General features: G+C 33.2%; 1 protein-coding gene across 1 annotated transcript in view; it reads left to right on the forward strand.

The window, feature by feature from the left end:
* Nucleotides 1-22,074, forward strand: part of Vmp1 (vacuole membrane protein 1) — a 110,970-nt gene that overhangs the window by 32,890 nt on the left and 56,006 nt on the right. Inside the window, 1 exon segment of the mRNA XM_047545289.1 lies at nucleotides 12,670-12,837. Within this exon segment, the coding sequence (XP_047401245.1) occupies nucleotides 12,670-12,837 (168 nt within the window).

The raw sequence follows: 22,074 nt of genomic DNA on the forward strand, positions 1-22,074 counted from the left end.
TGTCTAATGTTATTAGATATGTACTCGTATATTAATCCAAAATTAATATGTTCAAGTAAATAAAAGTTTGATTTATTTTTTATTTTTTTGCAGTCCTGGGGAACTTTTCTTGTTTTTTTGTTTTTTGGTGCTGGAAATTGAACCCAGGGTAGCTTTACCACCAAGTTAGAGCTCCAGATCTTTTTGTTTTTTAATTTTGAGACAGGGTCTTGCTAAGTTGCTTAACCAAATTGTTGAGAGTGGCTTTGAACTTGAAGTCCTCCTGCCCTACCCTCCCGAGTTGCTGGGATTATAGGTTTGTGCTGCCATGCCTAACAACTTTGATCATTTTGACAGAAAATTAGCCAAGTGGAAATTCTAGAATATATGTTTTAAATAACTAAAATTAAGAACCTGTTTAATAGGCTTTCTTTTGACAGCTAAGAGAAAACAAATAAAAATATCCAGAACCAAAAGGAAAGGTGGAGAAAATAACATTTTCAAAGCATCTCCAACAAGACTATAGAATCATGCTGTGATTTTGTCAGTCATCTAAGAGCAGAAATAACCTTCATTTTTCTGATCCTTTTTCATACTTCTACTGAAAACAAATGTGCTGTGTTATGGTCTCAAATAATAAATTTGGGATAGGGGATGTTTCTCAGTTAAAGAGCACTTGCCTAGCCTCCACAGTGCCCGGGGTTCAGTCCCCGGCATCACAATAAATGAGTAAATAAGTAAATATTTCATAAAATTGTTACTGTACACTAACTTATCTCATTTCTCTTCAAAAACCCTGAAGAGGTGACTGGGTTTTTCATACCTCAGTGGTAAAGCATGCGTGAGGCCCTGTATTCAATTCCTAGCACCATGCACAGGAAAAAAATCACCTTGAACATTTACTCTGTGCAGAACACTCTGAAGTACCATGGGAATTACAAAAGTAATTAAACATATAGAACTAAAGACGTGTTTACGTAAACAATTGCACTGCAGATCGTTGTAACAAGTACTATCATAAAATTATTATAGAACCTCTAAAATAGGGAAAATTTTGCTTGGAGGAAGAACTAGGGAAACTTTGTGAAATGAGTTTGTAAATGGAAAGGCAGAAATATGAAAACAAGAGAATGTAGAATTTCCTACTCTTTTGCAAATGGAAAAAAAGCACCATGTAAAAAAATAGGTTGATTCCAAATTATCGAACGCTCTGAAAATCATACTAGAGAATTTAGGTTTTATATGTCCCAAAGAGTAATCCAAACATCATTAACATTTGTATTTTAGAAGCATAACTCTGGCAGCATCATATAATGTAGATTTTGTGGGGAAGAAACTGAAAGTAAAGAGTCCATTTAGGGGCTGGAGTTGTGGCTCAGTGGTGGGGCACTTGCCTATGAGGCAGTGGGTTTGATTCTCAGCACTGCATATAAATAAATAAACAGGGCTGGGGAGATAGCTCAGTCGGTAGAGTGCTTGCTTTACAAGCACAAGACCCTGGGTTCCATCCCCAGCACCGCAAAAAATAAATAAATAAATAAATAAAATAAAGGTCCACTGACAACTAAAAAAAAAATTTTTTTAAAGAGTACATTTAGAAGGCTATAGTTCAAGGTAAACTATAATGAGTGCCTGATCTAAAGAAAAGACAGTAGGAAAGGTTGAAATATTGGGGAATGGATAGAGTATGGAAGTGCAGTTAGCTAAAATAAGAAAAGCTATACTGGCCTGGGGTTGTGGCTTAGAGGTAGAGCACTTGCCTAGCATGTGTGAAGCCCTGGGTTCAATCCTCAGCACTACATAAAAATAAAATAAAGGTATTGTGTCCACCTACAACTAAAACAAAATATTAAAAAAAAAAAAAAAAGAAAAAGAAAAGCTATACTAAAATGTGAGCTTCACTTCTAAAATAAGAGCTCTTTGAGGACCAGGAGTTTTCTTCACTTCCTGTTGTATTGCAAGAGTCTTAAACAGTGCCTGTTGTGTAGTAGGATGCTCAATAAGTACGTGTTGAATAATTTAATGTAAATAAAATCATGAAGCCTTATGCAAAAAGGAATAGACATAGACAGAATTATTGGACTTCTTTTATTGCCAGAACATTCTGTCCCTAACATCTGAGTCTAATTATGACTATTGAAGAAAAACAATCTAATCTCTATACATATCTCATATACTATATCTCATAGTTCATATTGAGCATAGTTTGCAAAATAGTTTTATGTTAAACATCAGTACATCTTTATTGCGTCTCCAACAAATTAAACTATGTCTGTTCCTGCTATGTAAACAATATTTTAATGTGTTCTTTTGCCTTCGGTTTACCGCAAATAACAGGCACAATGATTGATTTAATTAGTGATTTTTTAAGCATTTATTCAATGTATTAATATGATCTTTACTTATCTTTATAGTAAGTTATTAAATAACCAATTAGAAGTTAAATATAAAGTATGAACTATAATTCTTTTGACTTTATTGCTTATGCAGACATGTTTTTGTTCATTGTTTGATATCTATGTGAGCAAATTTTGCCCAGCAAGTAATACATGCTACTGATTTCATTCATTTACTTTGCTCATATTTTTATGCATACATCAGATGAAAAAAAAAAAAGCTGTGGCTGGCAGATTTTTCTAAGCTAACACTTTCAAGTACTCTTCTCTTCAGTATTAATTCCTGAAATCTTCTGACAGAATCATCTCACACTTAGCAAGCAGGCAGCAGGTTTCCTTTCACAGGTGCTGTACATGAGGAATACTTATTTACTGCCCGATATCCTGAAAATTATACCCTGAGTAAAAGCAATACATTAATGTTTGTGTAAAGTGGATGTGACCATTGTGTAGCCCATTTGGATGAGTCAAAATTTCTACCTTATTAATGTTCTAACCCTAGGACTAGAAAGCATGCTTTCTCTGTTAAGGGTCACATAATAGTTTTTCAGACTTTGAGGGCCTTACAGTATTTGTGCAACTACTCAGATCTGTCATTGTAATTATATAACAGCCATACACAATACATGAATGAATGGGAGTTTTCCAGTATAACCTTTTTCATGAAAATAGGCAGCTGTATTTGATCTGCATCATTTGACTATATATAGTATACCAAAAGAAGCATATTGAACCTGTGAAACTAAATGAGCTAGTTAGCTGTCTTCACACCCCCCCCCCCCCAGTTTTGGAGATTGAACCCAGGTCCTCAGACATACTAGGCAAATGTGTACCACTGAGCTCATCCCGAGCTCCCAAAATTTTAAGTTTATATATTAAAAAGAATAGCACAGGATGCAGTGGTGTATGTACCATGTAATCCCAGCAACTCTGGAGGCTGAGACAGGGTATCACAAGTTCAAGGTCAACCTCAACAACTTAATGAAATCTTGTCTTAAAATTTAAAAAAGAATAGGAATATAACTCCAGTAGTAGAGCACCCCTGGATTTAATTCTCAGTACCACACAAAATAATAATAATAACAACAACAACAGTAACCACCCAGGGTTATTGCATTGTAATAGATCCCCAATACTGGGTGAAAAATAAAACACCTGAGAGAAGTAATGAAATTATTTTAGTAACTAACTTGTAATTAATTGCCATTAACAGAGAAGTATGATTTATAATTCTGTAAACAGGTTAATAAAAATAGGAACTTTTGTTCTTAATGAGAAATGTATCTCAGACATGTTCCTTTTATGCAGATATATTATGATTCATCAAATTACAAGATGATTAAAGAGCCATTTTTAAATTATATGTACCATTAACAATTTATAGTTTTCTATTGAGCAATGAGAAAGAATCCCTTCACCACAATTTACAGTACTGTGTATTGTGATATATGTACAGTTTTGACACTAGGTGGAGCAATTTCCTGGAGAAAGATTTAACAAAACCATAAAGAGAAGAAAAACTACCAACAATCTCTCTCTCTCTCTCTCTCTCTCTCATCTCTCTCTCTCTCTCTCTCTCTCTCTCTTTTTGTTTGTTGTTAAACAAGGATATTTATTGGGTGGTTAATCATTGAAACTCTCAAGATGAACTTGATACCACAACAGCTTCCCTCTTGGGTTGTTATTCCTTCACAGAATCCATGCCTGAATCTGCTGTATACAAGTTTTAGGTGCTTTGTTCTACCAGTTCTAGTGGTATTTGTTCTTTTAGCCTTGGCACTCCAGGTGTACTTTCTCTTGTACCTGTCAGGGCAGGCACATTTGCCACAAGTTGACTTGTAAAGGTGGTAGGCCTTAGAGTCACAGTGGTGGCACAACATGTGCCTTATTATAACACTTTCCAAATGATGTGAGACATTCCCTTCATCCCAAAGACTAAGGACTCCTGGTAGGCACCACCACCAAGTCCTCTGCTGTTACCCATGGCCAAACACTCCCAAACTTTTCCTTAGCGCCTACGTTAGGCAGAGCTTTGTGAGCTTCTCAAAGGTCTGACCAAAACAAGGCATCTTGTTTTTTGTTTGGCTCCAGCTCCATGACTGTCTACCAACAGTCATTTCATAATGTTAAAAAGCAACCAAACATTTAGCTATAAAATGGAAGGATGAATATATTTTACAGATAATTTTTCTCTTTGACATATATTTTAACCATCAGGTTTTCTCACATGGTCAATCAAATTGGAAGGGTTTTTTGGTGTTTTTCATATTAGAATTATCTTTCCTAGAGGTGGCTTAGAAGTAGAAAAGTTTGGAACTAATCAGTTATATTGTAGAGTATACCAAATTTTATCAGAAACTGTATTCTTTTTTGTGATATTTTTGAACTATTTCTTCTATAAGATGATTTTCATAGAAAAATTAAACTTGGCTATTTAAATTAAATACAAAGAAAGATAGTTGTCAGATATTTGCCCCTATGTTAGATTTGGATGCTAGTATCTATTTTAAAGTTTGGGGTTATTTCATTATTAAAACATGTAATAATTGTACCTTTAAAAAATCTGACATCTTGATTGCTTTCAAATTTATGAACAACTGTGTATATAGCACCCTGCTTCCTTTAGTGAACAAGTACTTTATAGTATTCTATGCTGTTTTAAAGCTATTTTTCCTTAGGTGTAAACATTTCTGATACATTTTTCCTCTTGGCTCTTGCTAAAAGTAAATGTTAATTGGAAAACAGCATAGATATGGAGTTAAATGAAATGTGAAAATATATATCAGTAAATGAAATATTGTAGTAATTTTTTTTACCATGCAGTACTATAATTCCTTTTAAAAATTGTTAACCAACTTCTTCAATTTCATTTCTGCTTGAATTCTGATTATTGCTTTATTGATCACCTGTGTATCCTATAAGACAGAAAAGAATGAAATTACCAAAAGTTAAGGTTCTAGTATGACTCAATATTGCTTTCTACAGACATAATGGCTGTGATTGTAAGAATGCAGCGAGTGACTCAAGGCACTTGTGGGAAGACCAGCAGGCCCTTCTTAGAAAAAAGTCTGTTTGACGTTTTTTGATGGGGGCATGATAGCTCTTCTCCCTGTCTTCTTCAAGGAATGACTCATATTTTGACCCTTATGAGCATCACCACATCAAAAGAAGAAACCATGGTCTCCAGGACGTAGGCCTGTTTTTTTGCCAAGCAAAAGGGGTATGCACAGACTGGATAACTTCCTGCCTTAAGTCACTATTTATTAATGTGTGCTTAAAGGAGATCTAAGAATATTTAGTTAGTATACATCTAATCTGTTGGATATAAATTTTAAACAAATTTTTATAACTCTATAAATATGAATCCATTTCTTCTAAGTCAGCTGCATGATCAACAGTTTCTTAGCATTAATGGTAAATGTTTGAGATGATGGATAACTTAAATATCTTGAGTTAATCAATATGTGACATATAAATATACCAAAGTATCACACTGAACTCTATAAAGACATATCGTTATTATCTGTCAATTTAAAAACATCTTTAAAGTTGCTTAGATTTAGAGAAGAAATGCTAAATGTCTTTATATAAGGATTAATTCTTCAGAGACAGTACTTACTAATTAAAGCATGAACTAATACTACAGTTTTTACTTCTTTTGTTTTACCTAGCAGTTTTATACTTGCATTTTTACAATATAATCTCATGTTCTTGCCCTAGGTAGCACAGATGTTGTTTTATTATTAGGTTTTTAAATGAGGAAGATGACAAAGAATTCTGACTATTATACCTACTAAGTTACTAACAGATTTAGAAAACTAAAACTCAAATCAACTAAATTAACTAATGCCCAGGTTACTACTTTTGTTTATACTGTATTGCCTTTTATAGAGGACCAGGGGTATAACCTGGGAGTTTCTTTACAAAAACAGAATAAATGGTAACTAAACTTTTCAATGCTCATTTAGGATCATTAGTTTTATACCTTAACTTAGAATTATTTGCTGTGGATCATAATCATAGATATATTGTTTTCCGACTCTGATGAGAAAAGCAGTGGTTTAAAAATTTTGAGGAGTAAAATTCCTGTTTATGCAAAAGGAATTCTAAAGTCCCTTAAAAAAAAAAAAAAAAAGAAGGTTTTGCAAGACTTACAGACAACCATTTGTCATCCCTTTTCATTTATTTATCACCCAGATATTCCTAATGAATCACATTCCAGACTAACCACTGACTCCTTTTGTTCCTTAGCGAAGGAGTGCAGCAAACAAATGTTTTCCCAGTGAATCAGCACAGGATTCTTGATTTTATTACCTTTGCCCTGAACTTTCCAGACAAAACTAATTGGAAATTTTGCCTTTGGGATCTTACTTGACTTCTGTGTATATAGATGATGGATTAGGCTATGAATTGACATTACAGATGTTGTGCAAACAACTCCAGTCTTTAGGAATGTTTTATCAGTTTTTAGGGAGCCGCCTTAAGTGGAAGAATGTCTGTCTCTTGTCTACTTGTCTTCCTTAAGAATACTCACACACACACACACACACACACACACACACACACACTCTGCATTCTTAACATTATATTGTATTCTTCATCTTGGATGATAAAGAGGCTTGGCTAAATTAGGCTCATAACTAACTTATACGACCATTTCAGATTTTAGTTTTTAAAAGATGACTCTACAGCCCAAGGTATCCCGTTTTCTCTCTGGTTTCAAGAATTATATACTACATTTCTTGATGAAACATAGACATGAATATAACCTAGTCAGGTTCTTAAATGCTGTAAAATGTGTGAGGGAGGTACAATTATATTAAATCATCAGCCTCTCTAGTGTAAATTCAAAGAACTTGAGAAGTTCAAAATCCAGAAAAATTGTTTTGAATGAAGCAGTAATGCACACACTGATTCATCATTACTAATACAATTTTTCCCACAAATTAGCATATGAATGAATTCATCCTGCCTAACAAAGACCCTAATTTGTGCCCAACCCTGTTACACACCTATAATACCAGCTATTTGGGAGCTGAGGTAGAAGGATAGCAAGTTTGAGGCCAACCCAGACAACTTAATGAGATGCTATCTTAAAATAATTTTTTTAAAAGAAGAGCTGAGGAAGTAAGTGGTAGGGCACTTGCCATGCATGCCCTGGGGTCCTGGGTTCAATCCCTGGAGTTGTTAAAAAAAAAAACAAAAAAAAACAAAAAGACAGAACTGTAATTTGTGACATTAGGACATTTTTTTCTGGCCTTATGTAGTTATATAAATGCCACACTATTATCAAAACACTACTTAAAACTTCTCTTCCCTGCCAGAGTATTTTTATTTGTTATACTTTTAAGAATAATAAATTTACCTCTTGTAAGACCATTTTTAAAATTCTAAATTTGTCCTGTTTAGAACTAATATTGCTAATACTGAAGAAAGAGTGAAAATTAATTCCATTAGATTGTCTTGAGTTAGTATTTTTCAACCACTAAAACTTACTTTTTTATACTACTCAAAAGAATATCAATTGTGGAAATATAACTTTTTGAGTTTATTTTAAAAGAGCTTTAAAAACTTAAAATATCCTTTTTCACAAATACCTATATCTATTCTTACTGGAAATCTTATCCTTTGATCTAACTATGGTTTGCTCTCTCTCAGACATAGTCTTTCTGGCCAAGCACTACATCTTTTATCCTGGATAAGGCAACATTATTCCATTGGAAAATATAGTATAATACAGCTCATGAGACTAGATATATGGGGTTTTAAAAGGAAACAAAACCAGATGTCTAATATATCACAAATAGCTAAACCCTACTGCTGACTTAGAATGACTACACTGAATTACAAAAATATAATTTTTTAAAAATGAACCTTCATTTGCTGCTTTTCCTTAAGAAGTATCTACTGTATTTACCTTTCACTTGGCAAATCCCCTTAAATATGTTAAGACTCATGTTATAGCACAGCTTACCATCTCTCTTGGCAAATGTTCTGTGTGTGCTTGAAAAAAAATATGCTTTTGGCTATCATTTGATGGAGTTTTCTATGTTGTTCAAGTCTTTTCTTCCACATCAGTCATCAGTCTATTCTATCAATTCATGAAAAATTGGTGTTGAAATTTACATCTATAATCAGGAATTTATTATTCTGTTAAATTCTGTCAGTTTTTGTTGTTTGTATTTTGCCACTGTGTTATTGAATGTATACGCATTACACATTTAAAATTATAGCTGTGCACAGAAACATTCACCTATAATGCTAGCAACTCAGGAGGCTGAGGCAGCTCAGGAAGATCCCAAGTTCCAGGACAGCCTGGGCAATTTAGTGAGACCCTGTTTCAAGAGAAAAATAAGATTAAAATTAGCCCTTTTGTCAATATGATATGTCCCTATTCATCTCTTATAATATTCTCTGTTCTGAAGTCTACTTTTTCTAATATAAATATAGCCACTCCATCTCTTTAGGATTATTTTTAAATGGTTTGTCATTTTCTGACTCTTTACTTTCACTTTTCTGGGTCTTGATGTGTAAGTGTATATATTTCTTAAAGATAGCATATATAAACCAGTCTAACAATCTCTATCTTTTCATTCATATGTTTGATCCATTTACAATTAATGTAGTTATCAATATGGTTACTACCCTCAAGCTATTTTTCCCATTTATTTTCACCTTTTCTTGCCCTCTTTTAGAATGAACTTTTTAAAAATTTTATTTTATTATTGGCTTATTTGTTACACTTTTTAAAAAAATTTAGTGTTTGCTCTGAGGTTTGCAATGTATAGCTTTAACTTATCGAGGTGAATTTCAAATTGTTATTTTATCATTTCATGTGTAATGTAATAACCTTACAGTAAGTAGTATTCTCTATTTTCCTTCTCACATCTTTATACTTTTTGTGCCATATATTTTTCTTCTAAATATGCCACTCGTTGGTTTTGTTTTTGTTTTTGTTTTTTTAGTTGTTGTTGTTTTCTTTCTTTTTTAGTCAATACTGGGAATTGAACCTAGGGCCTTCTGCATGCTGGGCAAGCTCTCTTCCACAGAGCTACATCCTCAGCCCACTTTTCTCTTATTTTTGAAGCGTATTTTTCCCTGTGTTCTAAATTCACAGGTTCTTCCTTTCTTTTGTTTGTTCTTTCTTTCAGCATTTTAGAGAAGTAATTCTGTTGTCTTTTGTTTTACATTATTTCTGATGATAAAGTCTTATCCATTTTTCCCTGTGGGTAATTCGTTATGTTTATACACTCTCATTGCTTTTAAGATTTTCCTCCTTATTGGGTTACAACAATTTGCTTACTATTTGACTGTGATGATTTTCAGCAGTTTATTTTATTTTTTATTGACCCTGACTGAAGTTTTTTTCATCTTCTTAGATCATAGGTTGATGAGATGATACTTTTTAGCAACCTGAAAAACATTTGCCCATTTCTTCTAGTATTTTTCTGCAACCCTCTCCCCAAGAATTTCAATTACTATATTAAGCTGATAGGTATTAAAAACTTTTAAAATTGTTTTAACCAAAAATATAATTTAGTTTTTTGTTTGGATTTTTCTATAAACTTTTATTAAATTCAGAGTGGTTATATTTAGGAACCGTTAAGTTATAATGTTGAAAAGAACTTAAGAAACTCAGCTAATATACTCTAAGCTAAAATGTCAACATATAGGCTAAACAGACTCTGGAAAATGAACAAAGGACAAGAAACTTGAGCTGTTAGTGTGCATTTTGTCTGGGAACCACCACATCTGCCTCTGAGGCTGAGTAATCATGACTTAATAGTGCGGTTATGGAAAGTATATATCACTTTAGTTGAGTGAATGAACAGTCTTCTTTAGGGAAAATATTCTCAAATTGTTAGAAATTTCCTTTTTAGAATCACTAAAAATTTGAACTATGTAAAAGTCATTTATCATTATTAACATGTATTTAATCTGTATGGGTACATTTTTAATTTTTTTTAAATAGAAATGCAGTTTTTCTCTTCCTGTATATCCCCAAAATATCTTTCCTTAATTATTTTATTTTTTGCAGTGCTAATCGAACCTAGGTCTTGCTTAAGCTTGTCAAGTGCTCTGCAACTGAGCTATGACTCCAGATCATTTTCTATTTGTTTTTTATTTTTGTTTTACAGCTCATTTTTAGAATTCAGCTATAGACTACTGATAGTCAAAGAAAACTATTACATAGGGATAGCATGGTCAGATTCTTTAATTTTCTTTTTTTTTTTTTTAACTTAGTATCATATGTCTGTTTTGTTTTTTCTAATAGCAAAGATGGAATTTAGGGGGGTGTTGTTTGTTTTGTTTTGTTTCTTTAAATTGCATCTAATGGCTGTAACTATATGGTAAAGAATTTTTCACTCACTATACAGTATTCTTAATACCACAAACTTTAAACTCATACAGGGAAGTGTTTTCTTTTGGTTTGGGAATTTTTGTTGTTGTTGTTTGTAGAACTGCAAAATAATCATTTTTACCCCAACTGAAATCTCTTATGCACATAATATTCAAAGAAATAAATTGTAGGTTTCATGGTTGATTATAACTTTTCAAAAGCCTAAATACTCAAAAGCATTCTGTCAAAAATCTTTTGTAGTTATTTTACAACTTAATAGTTAAGCATTTGTAAGGATTAAAACACAAGAAAAAGAACAAAGGCTAAAAATTCACATAGATTATTTTGGTCTAGAAAAAATCTAATAATTCATTGTTAAGTATAGAACTTCATTTTCAGATTTTTAGAAAATGCCTGTTATATTTAGTGATAAATGTGGCTTGAATTTATGAACAGCTTTTTTACATATATTAACATGATATAAAAAATATTATTATCTTGGTTACAGGATTTCTTTAATACTTTATTTTTATCCTTACATGTTATGTACTTGGTCTTTGAACCACAAAATCTTCTACCATGAGGTCTTAAAAGATTCATGTATTAAAGAGACCACTTTTCTTTGAGTCTGACTCATTTATGAAGAGTCAGTGGAGAAATATTTAATAGAAACCTTTAGATTCAGAAATAGTCACACAATGTGGTTAGTGACAAAATCTCATGTATGTGTGCGTTCATGTAATTCTGTCTTACAAAAAGAGTATTTTTCTTCATAACTGCTAATGGCTAATATTTACTGTCTACCAAAGGGCATCTACCAATCTACATTTAGGGGACCTGGAAATTTATATTTTTAACCAACTCCCTAGTTGACTCTTGTGTAGACCCTCATCTGGATTTTTATAACCATTGTGTTTTAGACTTTTTCACACATCTGAATATTAGTACATTTTAATCTAAATTATATTGTTCATTGTAATATTTCAAAATAAAGGAATAAAGGAACAAAGCAGCACAAAAGTTTCTGTAGAAAAAATTAAAAGAAAAACTCACTGATACTGGTTTTGCAATTTAATCTTTTTGGTTGTAGATGGACACAATAACATTATTTTTATTTATTTTTATGTGGTGCTGAGGGTCAAACCCTCATGCATGCTAGTGCATGCTCTACCAATGAGCCATACCCTAGGCCCTCACAAGTAAATATTTATAGTTTATCTGGAAAAGGTAAGTGAGATAGTTGCTTCCCCAACTGTTTTTAAGTGAAGACAAGAAGTGGTATTCTCAAATTGTGCCTAACAAAACAGGCTTAGAAAGTTTTTTTCACAAGGGATAACATTCTGACAAATAAGTATAGGTAAATACCATAAAAAACAAGTTAAAAATTTCATGACTGATTGCCATGGGCCAAGATGAGTTTGGGGAGGTTTACTACAAAGGAGCACAAGGGAACTTTTTACAGTAGTAGAAATGTCCTGTATCTTGATTGGTTGTGGTTATATGACTGAATGTATTTGTCAGAGTGTACTGAAATGTGGACCTATGTAAATTAAACCTCAGTGAATTTAAATCATTTAAAAAATGAAGCTAAGAAGAAATTATAGGAAAGATTATTTTATCAAGTTACTAACTTCACCATGAAATATTTAGACAAAATCTTGTTCTTCAAAAACTAAGCTTTTGGACCTTGAGAATACAATGACAAATTAAGCAAAATTTACCCTCAAGATAGTTCACATTCTAATTGACATTGAATAGAATTTATCCTAGTCATTTTAAAAGTAGAGTGTCATCTTGTATGTAAAGAAAATATTAGAACTTCTCAAAAAAAAAAAAAAAAGCTAAGCTTTTCTTGGAATATGCAGTGATTAATGTACTATTAAAATAACATGTATTGACAAATCTTTTTTCATTAACATTTCTCATCCAAGGTTTCTTACATTTGTTTTCTAGGGCCCACATATAGCTTCAGTTACATTAGCTGCTTATGAATGCAACTCAGTTAATTTCCCTGAGCCACCTTATCCTGATCAAATTATTTGTCCAGATGAAGAGGGCACCGAAGGAGCCATTTCTTTGTGGAGTATCATCTCAAAAGTTAGGATTGAGGCATGCATGTGGGTAAGATGTGCATTTTTATATTTGTCTAAAACTGATCTGTCTTGATATTATGTTACACCTTTTGAAAAGGAATCCAAACATATACCTAGTCAGTAAAGAATTCATGAAGTTATCAGCTATCTATTCCCAAGGCAGACGAGCCCTTGTGGAGCTTCTCCTATTTGTGAATAATATTCACAAGGTCAGGAAGTCATATATACCATAAAATAACTGATGCCAAGTAGACAGCAGCAGGGAAAATGAGTATAGGTAATAGAATTTTGTAAAATTTTTCATAGTGTTAATATACCTGATAAATACTTAAGTAATTACATATGAATGCTAGAGTGTTAAATGTTGTTATGTCTCACTTCTAGATTAAAATGTGGTGTTGACCTGGCGATATAGCTCAGTGTGATAGAGTGCTTGCTGAGTAAGTGCAAAGTTCTGGGTTTAATCTTCAATATTCTCCTAAAAAAAAAAAAAAAAAAAAAAAGATTTGTTCTTAAAAGGACTCATTTTATTTTCAGAGTTTGTTATAATACTACAGTAAGTTTAGACATTCTTCATATAAACCAAGCTTTTATATAGTGGTGGTTTCAGACTATATAAGTATACTTATATAGTGATCTTATTTTCAATTGAAAGTTTGCTTAAGTCCATGTTAAGAAATTTATTGAACATCATGTTCATTGGCAGATATATTTTAATCCCATAAATTGTTTTGTTTTTGTTATATGCCTAAATGTATTCAGGTACCATCATTGAGACATAATTTATTTCATCAATTAAAGACTTCTGTTACCATTTGAATTATTTTTTTATCTTATTTGGGTTTATTAAGTTTCTATTCCTGTAACAGTTTTCTCCTGGTAATTTCTTAGGAAATAAAAGACTGTGGAACACATCATTTACAAAATCTTAACTTATTTCAGGGCCTGGTGGCACATACCCTTAATCCCAGTAATCCCATTGACTCAGGAGGTAGAGCAGGAGTATTATGAGTTCAAGGCCAGGCTCAGCTACTTAGCGAGGCCCTAAGCAACTTAGTGGGACCTTGTCTCAAAGTAAGAAATAAAAAGAGATGTGGATGTAGCTCAGTGGTAAAGCACCCCTGGGTTCAATACCCAGTATCCCCCCAAAGAAATCTTGTTAAAATGACCATGAATGCCATGCTCTTAGAAGGGGCAGAGTTTCAGGGGGTTTTGTTGTTGTTATTGTGGTTTTTGTTTGTTTGTAGTACTAAGGATTAAACCCAAAGACAGTCTACCACTGAGTTACATTCCAGCCCTTTTTAAAAATTTGAGACAGGGTCTTTGGTAAATTTCCCAGGCTAGCTTCAAACTTGCAATCCTCTTATGTTAGCCTCCCCAGTCTTTGGAATTACAGACGTGTGCCACTGCACCCAGTAAAGATGCAGAGTTTTAAAACACATTTAAATGTTATCAGTTATGTTTTGCTTTAAAGGAATTATGAAGCAAATGCCATACACTGAATTTGTTGACTATGAAAGGAAAAATTATTTCCTGTTACTCTTTTATAAACACTGGAAACAAATTTATACTAGTTACATGTTTTATAAATTTACTGACATTTGTCTTTTAGTGAAAATTACTATTAGAGTAACGGAATATACTTGGAACATGCTAGAAATGGGACTTTGTATATAAACCTCAGTTTTTTATTTTTGTTAATATTGTACTTTCATTCTTTCAAAAATTGTGTATGTGACTAGATTAACACTAATGCCAAAAGAAAAACTTCCATCCAGGCTGGCAGTAATAACAGCCTTCTTCAAACTTCCATAACACATATTGTCTGTAGTACTTATTTGTCCTGGCTTCATGCATGCCTTATTTTCATGCAGTATGGTGGCTTACTTTTCCCCCACAAAAAATTTAGACTCCTAAGATATATAGACTATACTTTAATCGTATTGCCCTTAGAACAGTCAGCATTAGGCTTTGCCCATAATAAAGAAATTCAATAAATACTGATTAATTGATCTAATGTTTATTTGCTCTTCTTGTTTCCTTCTTTGGAACTGTCTTTTGTTGTGTAAACATACAGCACACCTCACCTTATATTTTAATTGGTCCTATTATTCTCAACATATTATAAGGACAGTCTTCTCAACAAATACCACTGGAAAAACTGAATACCCACCTGCAAAAGAATGAAGTTAGACCCTTATCTTACATCATATATATGAATTAGCTCAAAATGCATCAAAATTCTAAAATAATAAAACTCTTAGAAGAAAATAGGATCAGATGTGCATGATGGTGAATTTGGCAATGGTTTCTTATATATGACAGCAAAAGCACAGGCAACAAAAAAAAAATAATCCTGAGTTGGATTTCTTCAAATCTCTTGGCATCAGAGGACATTAACAATAGAATGAAAAAACAACTTATAGGATGCGGGAAACGTTCTGATATTCTTTTACTATCCAAAATATTTAAAGAACTCCTACAACTCAATAACAAAAAAAAACAACTCAATTAAAAAATGGGCAAAGAGGGTTTTGGGAGTATAGCTCAATGGTAGAGTGCTTGCTGTTCATGTTCGAAGCCTGGGTTCAGTTCTCAGCATGCACCCCCACCCCCACCTCAAAAAAAATTGAGCAAAGAACTTGAACACACATTTATCCAGAGATAAACAAATGGACCTTAAGCACATTTGAAGATGCTCAGTATTATTAATTAGTAGAGAAAGCAAATCCAAATCACAAGGAGATATCTCTTCGTGTACGTTAGGATGTCTATTACTAAAAATAATAAAATAAAAAATAAGTGTTGGTGAGAACATGGAGAAATTAGAACCCTAGTAAATTGATGGTGGGAATAAAAAGTGGCTCAGTTGCTATGGACAATGAATTGGTAGTTTTTCAAATAGTTAAATATAGAATGATCACATGACCCTGTTCCAATTCTACACCTACATAAATGCTGAAAAGCAATGAAAACAAGGAGTCAAAAGATATTTGTACTTTACAGTTCAGGAACATTATCATAGTAGCAAAAATGTGGAAACCACTCAGTGTTCCTCAACAGATAAAAGAATAAACAAAATAAGGCATATACATACAATGAAATATTATTCACACATGAAATGAATAGAAATTTTTCTCATAAGTGCTACAAAATGGATGAACATTGAAAACATTGCATTAACTGAAATAAGCCAGACATATGAAGAGAAATATTATGATTCCATGTACTTGAAATATCTAGAAGATTCTTATTAATAAATAGAAAAATGGAGTTATTAGGGTTGTGAGGAATTAGAAATTAATGCTCAATGAGTCGAGTTTTGTTTTGTTTTGTTTTGTTTTGTTTTGGGTACTGGGGCATTCAACCACTGAGCCACATCCCCAACCCTATTTTTTATTTTATTTAGAGACAGGGTCTCACTGAATTGCTTAGTGCCTCAACCTCCCAAGCTGCTGGGATTACAGGCATGCACCACTGCATTCGGAATGAGTAGAATTTTGTTCTATGTAAAATATTGGATATGATGATGGTTGTACAGCATTGTGAATATAATAAATGGCAGTGAATTATATATTATTGATGGAACGCACTTAAAAAACCAACAGTACCAAGGTTGGAAAAACCTGATTTAGGGTATGTAGTGGCCTTGATTCTTATAGTCTATTCTGTAATAGTTTTGATCCCATTTGTGTCTACATTCATATATGTCCCCTGCCCCTTCCCCTGCCAAGGGGAATAGCTTGCGTAGTTTAAAAAATATCTTGCTTGAATTTTTTATCTAATTTATACTTTGAAATTAAAATATACTCATAGACTTCACTATCAATAAAAATATAATTACTAACATACATAGCACTTCCAATTATAAAATAAAGAAACTCAACCTATGTTGCTTTGGAGCACCTAGAACCTATTGTTTGACTTTTTTTTTTTTTTTTGCTTTTGGTACTAAGGGCTTAATCACTGAGTCACATCCCCAGCCTTTTATTATTTTTTATTTTGAGACAGGGTCTTGCTAAATTGCTTAGAGCCTCCACCTCCTGAGAAGCTGGCATTACAGGCACGTTCCACTGTGCCTGGCTAATTATTTGACATTTTTAATCCATCAGGTACCATCATCAGTTTGCATAACAAATACCTGAGATTTTTATTTTGGTTCATAGTTTTGGAAGTATCAGTCCATGGTCAGTTGACCGCATTTCTTTTGGGCCTGTGGTGAGGCAGCATGTCATGGAGAGTACAGGTAGTAAACTGTTTACCTCTTAGCAACTGAAAAGCAAAAAAATAAAGAGACCAGGGTTCTCCAATCCCCCTTTAGAGGGGGTATGCCTCTAACAACCTAAGACCTGCTACTAGGTCCCACCTCTTAAAGATTCCACCACTGCCTAAAAACCCCAAGCTGGGGACCAGCCCTTCAACATATGAACCATTGGAGGATATTCCAGATCTAAACTATAGCAGTGGGTTTTGTTTGTTTGTTTTTTGTTCCTTGTGGTAATCATTGAACCAGGGCCTTATGAATAGTAGGTAAGTGTTCTCTAATAAGCTGTATGCCCAGCCCTATTTTTTTATTTTTACTTTAAAACAGGGTCTTATTAAGTTTCTGAGACTCACTTGGAACTTGTAATCCTCCTGCCTCAATCCCCCAAGTAGCTGGAATAACAGGAATGCACAGCACCATTGTTTGAAACTTCTACAAATGCAAGCCTTCTCAAATTTGCTTTTAATTCATGAATTCTAAAAATAGTGATTAAGTATCTAAGCATTGGGGATTCAGGATGAATGAAGTGTTTGCCCTCATTGAGCTTCACATTCTAGGAGGGGAAATAATCATCATGGAAAAACAGATATTTAAGTACAAACTATGAAAACTGCAATGAAAAAGAACTCATACAGTAATACTAGAATATTAGAATTTGTCCTATTAATGCTAGAATTTGCACTCCTCTGAGACTCAGGGAAGATTTCTATGAAGTCATGTTTCAATTGAAATCTAAGACTAATGAGTGAAAGGGAGAAGGAGATGAGGTTGGTGGTAGCTGCAGGGAAGGGGAAAGAAGAGCATATGTGATGACTTAGATAGCATTCCCTTTTTAGGTCATCTGTTTAAATTAATGTTTTTTTTTTTTGTTTTTTTTTTTACAGCATTGTAAAATATACATTAAAAAGTCACATCTATTGATACTTATTTATTTATTTGTTTGTTTTTAGTGGTGCCAGGAATCAAACCCAGGACCTCATGCATGCTAGGCAAATGCTCTACCACTCAGCTATGTCCCCAGCCCAAAGTTTACCATTTTTAAGTGTATAATTCAGTGGTATTAAGTAAATTTACAGTGTTATATAACCATCACCAATATCCATTTCCATTTGCAAAACTTTTTTTCTGTGTGTGAATGGTACTGGAAGTAAAACCCAGAGTCTCATGCATTCTAGGCAGCCACTCTACTACTGAGCTACATCTGACCCTCCAGAACTGTTTTTTCATCTGAAACAAAAACTCTGTACCCATTAACAGTAACTCCTCATTCCCTTTTCTTTCCTGACCCAGGTAACTTCTGTTCTACCTTCTTTCTGCCTCTGTGAATTTGCCTTTTCTGTATAGCTCATATAAAAGAAATCATTTAATATTTATCATTTTATATCTGATTTATTACTCTAACCACAATGTTTTCAAGTTTCATCAATGTTATAGCATTTTCAAGAATTTATTCTTTTCTAAGTCCATTGGAAAACTGACCTCAATGGAAGTTGCAAGCAGTGTTTCTCTCTCTCTCTCTCTCTCTCTCTCTCTCTCTCTCTCTCTCTCTCTCACTCTCTCACTCTCTCGCTTTCTCTTTTTTGCTTTCTTTTGTTTTTTTTTTGAAGTGCTAGGGATTGAATCTAGAGTGTCGCATATTTGCCAGGCAAGGACACTACCATTGACTATATCCCCAGTCCTTTTCCTTTTATTTCAAGTCAGGGTCTGGCTGAGTTGCCCAGGTTGTCCTCGAGTTTGCCTCCTTCCTCAGCTTCCCCAGTAGCTGGGATTACAGATGTGCACACCACACACAGCACAAATTTTATTTGCTTTTTTCCTCATTTTATTAGCATTGATACAGTTGCTTTTAAACCCAGTCTCAAAATAAAAAGGGCGGGCTGGGGAGATAGCTCAGCTGGTAGAGTGCTTGCCTCGCCAGCACAAGGCCCTGAGTTAGATCCCCAGTACCGCATAAATAAATAAATAAATAAATAAATAAATAAATAAGGCTCTGGTAATGTAGCTCAGTGATTAAGTGCCCTTGGGTTCAATCCCTGGAACCGGAAAAAAAAAAAAAAAAAAAGTGCTACTCTAAAAGCCTTGAATTCTCTGCCTATTTAATCTGTAATTTATGTTTGTACTTGAGATATGTAAAAGAAAATTATAATAATAGAGTATGAACATACTGATAATAATAATAGAGTATGAACATACTGATAATATGAAACTATAGTTTCTGAGAAGTCCATATATATAAAATTTCTACTCCCTAGATTTTTCCTCGTGAAACTTAACACTTCCCAATGTAAAAGCACAATGCTTCTGACTTACTTGTGAATCCATTTGGCAAAACTTAAAAGCACAAAAACTGCCAGATGTGGTGGCACACATCTGTAATCCCAGTGACTCAGGAGGCTGAGGCTGGAGGATTGCAAGTTCAAATCCAGCCTCAGCAATTTAGTGAGGCCCTAAGCAACTCACAGAGACCCTGCCTCAAAATAAAAAATTTAAAGGGCTGGAGACGTGGCTCAGGGGTTAAGCACCCCTGGGTTTAATTCCTCGCACCAAAAGAAATAGAAAAATTTACTGCAGAAATTTTCTCCTTCCCAAAATCTTTGAATAAATTAGCAATCCATGAAGATGTTGTGTTTTATTACCTGGTTTGTATGTTTTAATGCATATTAACTCTTTTCCAATTCCAAAACAGATCTAGGGTAATAAATTGGTATGTAGGAGATGCATTTTAAAAGAGGTTCTTAAATTAAGAAACTCATTTTCTCCCCTTAATTAAACAGATTAACAAATTTTAGCATCCTGTGATTTTTGTTCCATATGTAAATAAATAGAGTGTTATATTTGTGTTTTATACAAATATTCTATATTTGGTTTTTCCTCTCTCTCTCTCTCTCTTTTTTTGGGGGGGGGAGGGAGTTAGAACCCAGGGCCTCGTGTATCCTAGGCAAGCACTCTACCACTGATCAGCCCCAGCCTCCTATATTTGAATTTTTGTAAAGAATTTTAAATTTGTTTTGTAAAAATTGTAAAATCATGATACTTCAGTATCTAATTTGCAATAATTGACTAAATTTCTGAGTGTAGGATATATTTTAGGAAACCTGCCTGGATAACTGTGTTCCCTTATACTTATTTCCATAAAAATAGAATATCTGCTTGATCACCATTCTTGTTTTCTTGTTAATATGGAAAAACATGAGCAGAATCAAATTAAGATATAACCATAACTATGGTCCAGTAAGAGTATATAACTCTTGATTTCATTTTAACCAATTATGTTACTTCCTTTTTGACTTTAAGGAAATTTATCATGAGTTTGAATCATATGATTGCTTTCAGAAGTGTTGAACATTTGACTTCACATTTAAACTTTACATTTGTACTTAAGAAAAGTTCATGTTGTAAATAAAATGTTGTAATGAACTTTTCTTCCTACTTTTTATTATGGAAGACTTTCCCAAAAGTGCAGAAAATTATAAATGAATCTAATGTACTTTCACACCACTTCAATTAATATTAATTTATGACTAGTATTATTTTATCTATCAGTTCTCACTTCTCAATTATCTTGAAGTAGATCCCACATATCATATTACATTTCATGTGTGATTATATTAGACTTAGTGCTTAAAAAACGCACGCCTAGAAGTTAGTAGTAGTCTTAAAATGTGTTATTTAGTTAAGTGTTCAAAATTTCCTGGTTATATTTGTTTGTTGTTCTTTTCAAATCTTTTTATTGATGAAACTGGTTTGTCAAATCATTTCCCAGACTGAATCTTCCTGATTATTTTCTAATTGATGTAGTTTAAACATGTTCCTCTGTTCCCTGGTTTCCTGTGAATCATAGGGCTTTAAGCTTTGTTTTTTGTTTTTGACAGGAATACATTTCAGAGTTTTTGTATATTTCTATCACAAGGTGCAATGTCTTATTGTCTTTTGTGATATTAGCATCAGTGATAATTTATTATTATATATATATCCATTGCCGCCTTATACGTTATAAAATGATAATTTATTATTATATATATAATCCATTGCCGCCTTATACGTTATAAAATAATAGTATTCCAATTATATCATTTTTTCCTTTTCTTATTAGTTAGAATGCTATTTTTGTTTTGGGCAGTGTTTTTGTTTTTGTATTTTTTCAGTGGGGAGGGGACAATCTTGCTATGCTGCCCAGGCTGACCTCAAACTCCTAGACTCAAAGGAGCCTCCCACTTCAGTCTCCCAACTAGTAGGAACTTCAGGCATGCAGCACTATGTTTGTTCTGCTTAAAATACTCTTATAGTTTTCCTCATCACTAGTTTGGTTACCAGAGATTTCATTCATATAGGAAAGAAAGGATAAATAATTGCTTCAATTCCTTTATTTAACAATTTTTAAAATAAGTTGGTTCTCTAGCATCCTCCAGAACTCCGTTTCTAATGTTTAAAAAGTATTTTTGAAAAAAAAAAAAGGGGGGGGACTTGGATCGTGACTCAGTGGTAGAGCGCTTGCCTCCCATGTGTGAGGCACTGGGTTCAATCCTCAGTACCACATGAAATGAATAAAATAAAATAAAGGTATTGTGTCTATCTACAACTAAAAAAAAAATTTTTTTTTAAGTATTTTTGGTGACTGTTAATTCTACACATTGAGGACACAAAATGTTTGAATTTGATAACATCCCTTAAGGATTGTTTTTAGGGCTTTGGAGGCAGAACCACAGAGCAAACTGAAAGGGTTAAAGTTGCCTGTGAGAACTAGCAAAGTTTTTTTCATTCACTGTGTCTCAGGGTAGAAGAGAATGATGTCAGCCTGGCTCAAAGTTGAGAACTTTCCTTGAGATATGTACCTGTTTGATTTTGACCTATTCTATATTTAAGCCTATTATGTTTAAACCAAATTCCTGGTTCATTAAACTTTGGTTTTGTCCTATGCCCTAAATTGATTAGAAAAAAAAATTCTCTTTGAAAATAAATGTCTGTGATTTGACTGAAATATAAATCACTCAATGTTGTAAG

The sequence above is a fragment of the Sciurus carolinensis genome, chromosome 3 (assembly GCF_902686445.1).
Source record: "Sciurus carolinensis chromosome 3, mSciCar1.2, whole genome shotgun sequence".
Lineage (NCBI taxonomy): Eukaryota > Metazoa > Chordata > Mammalia > Rodentia > Sciuridae > Sciurus > Sciurus carolinensis.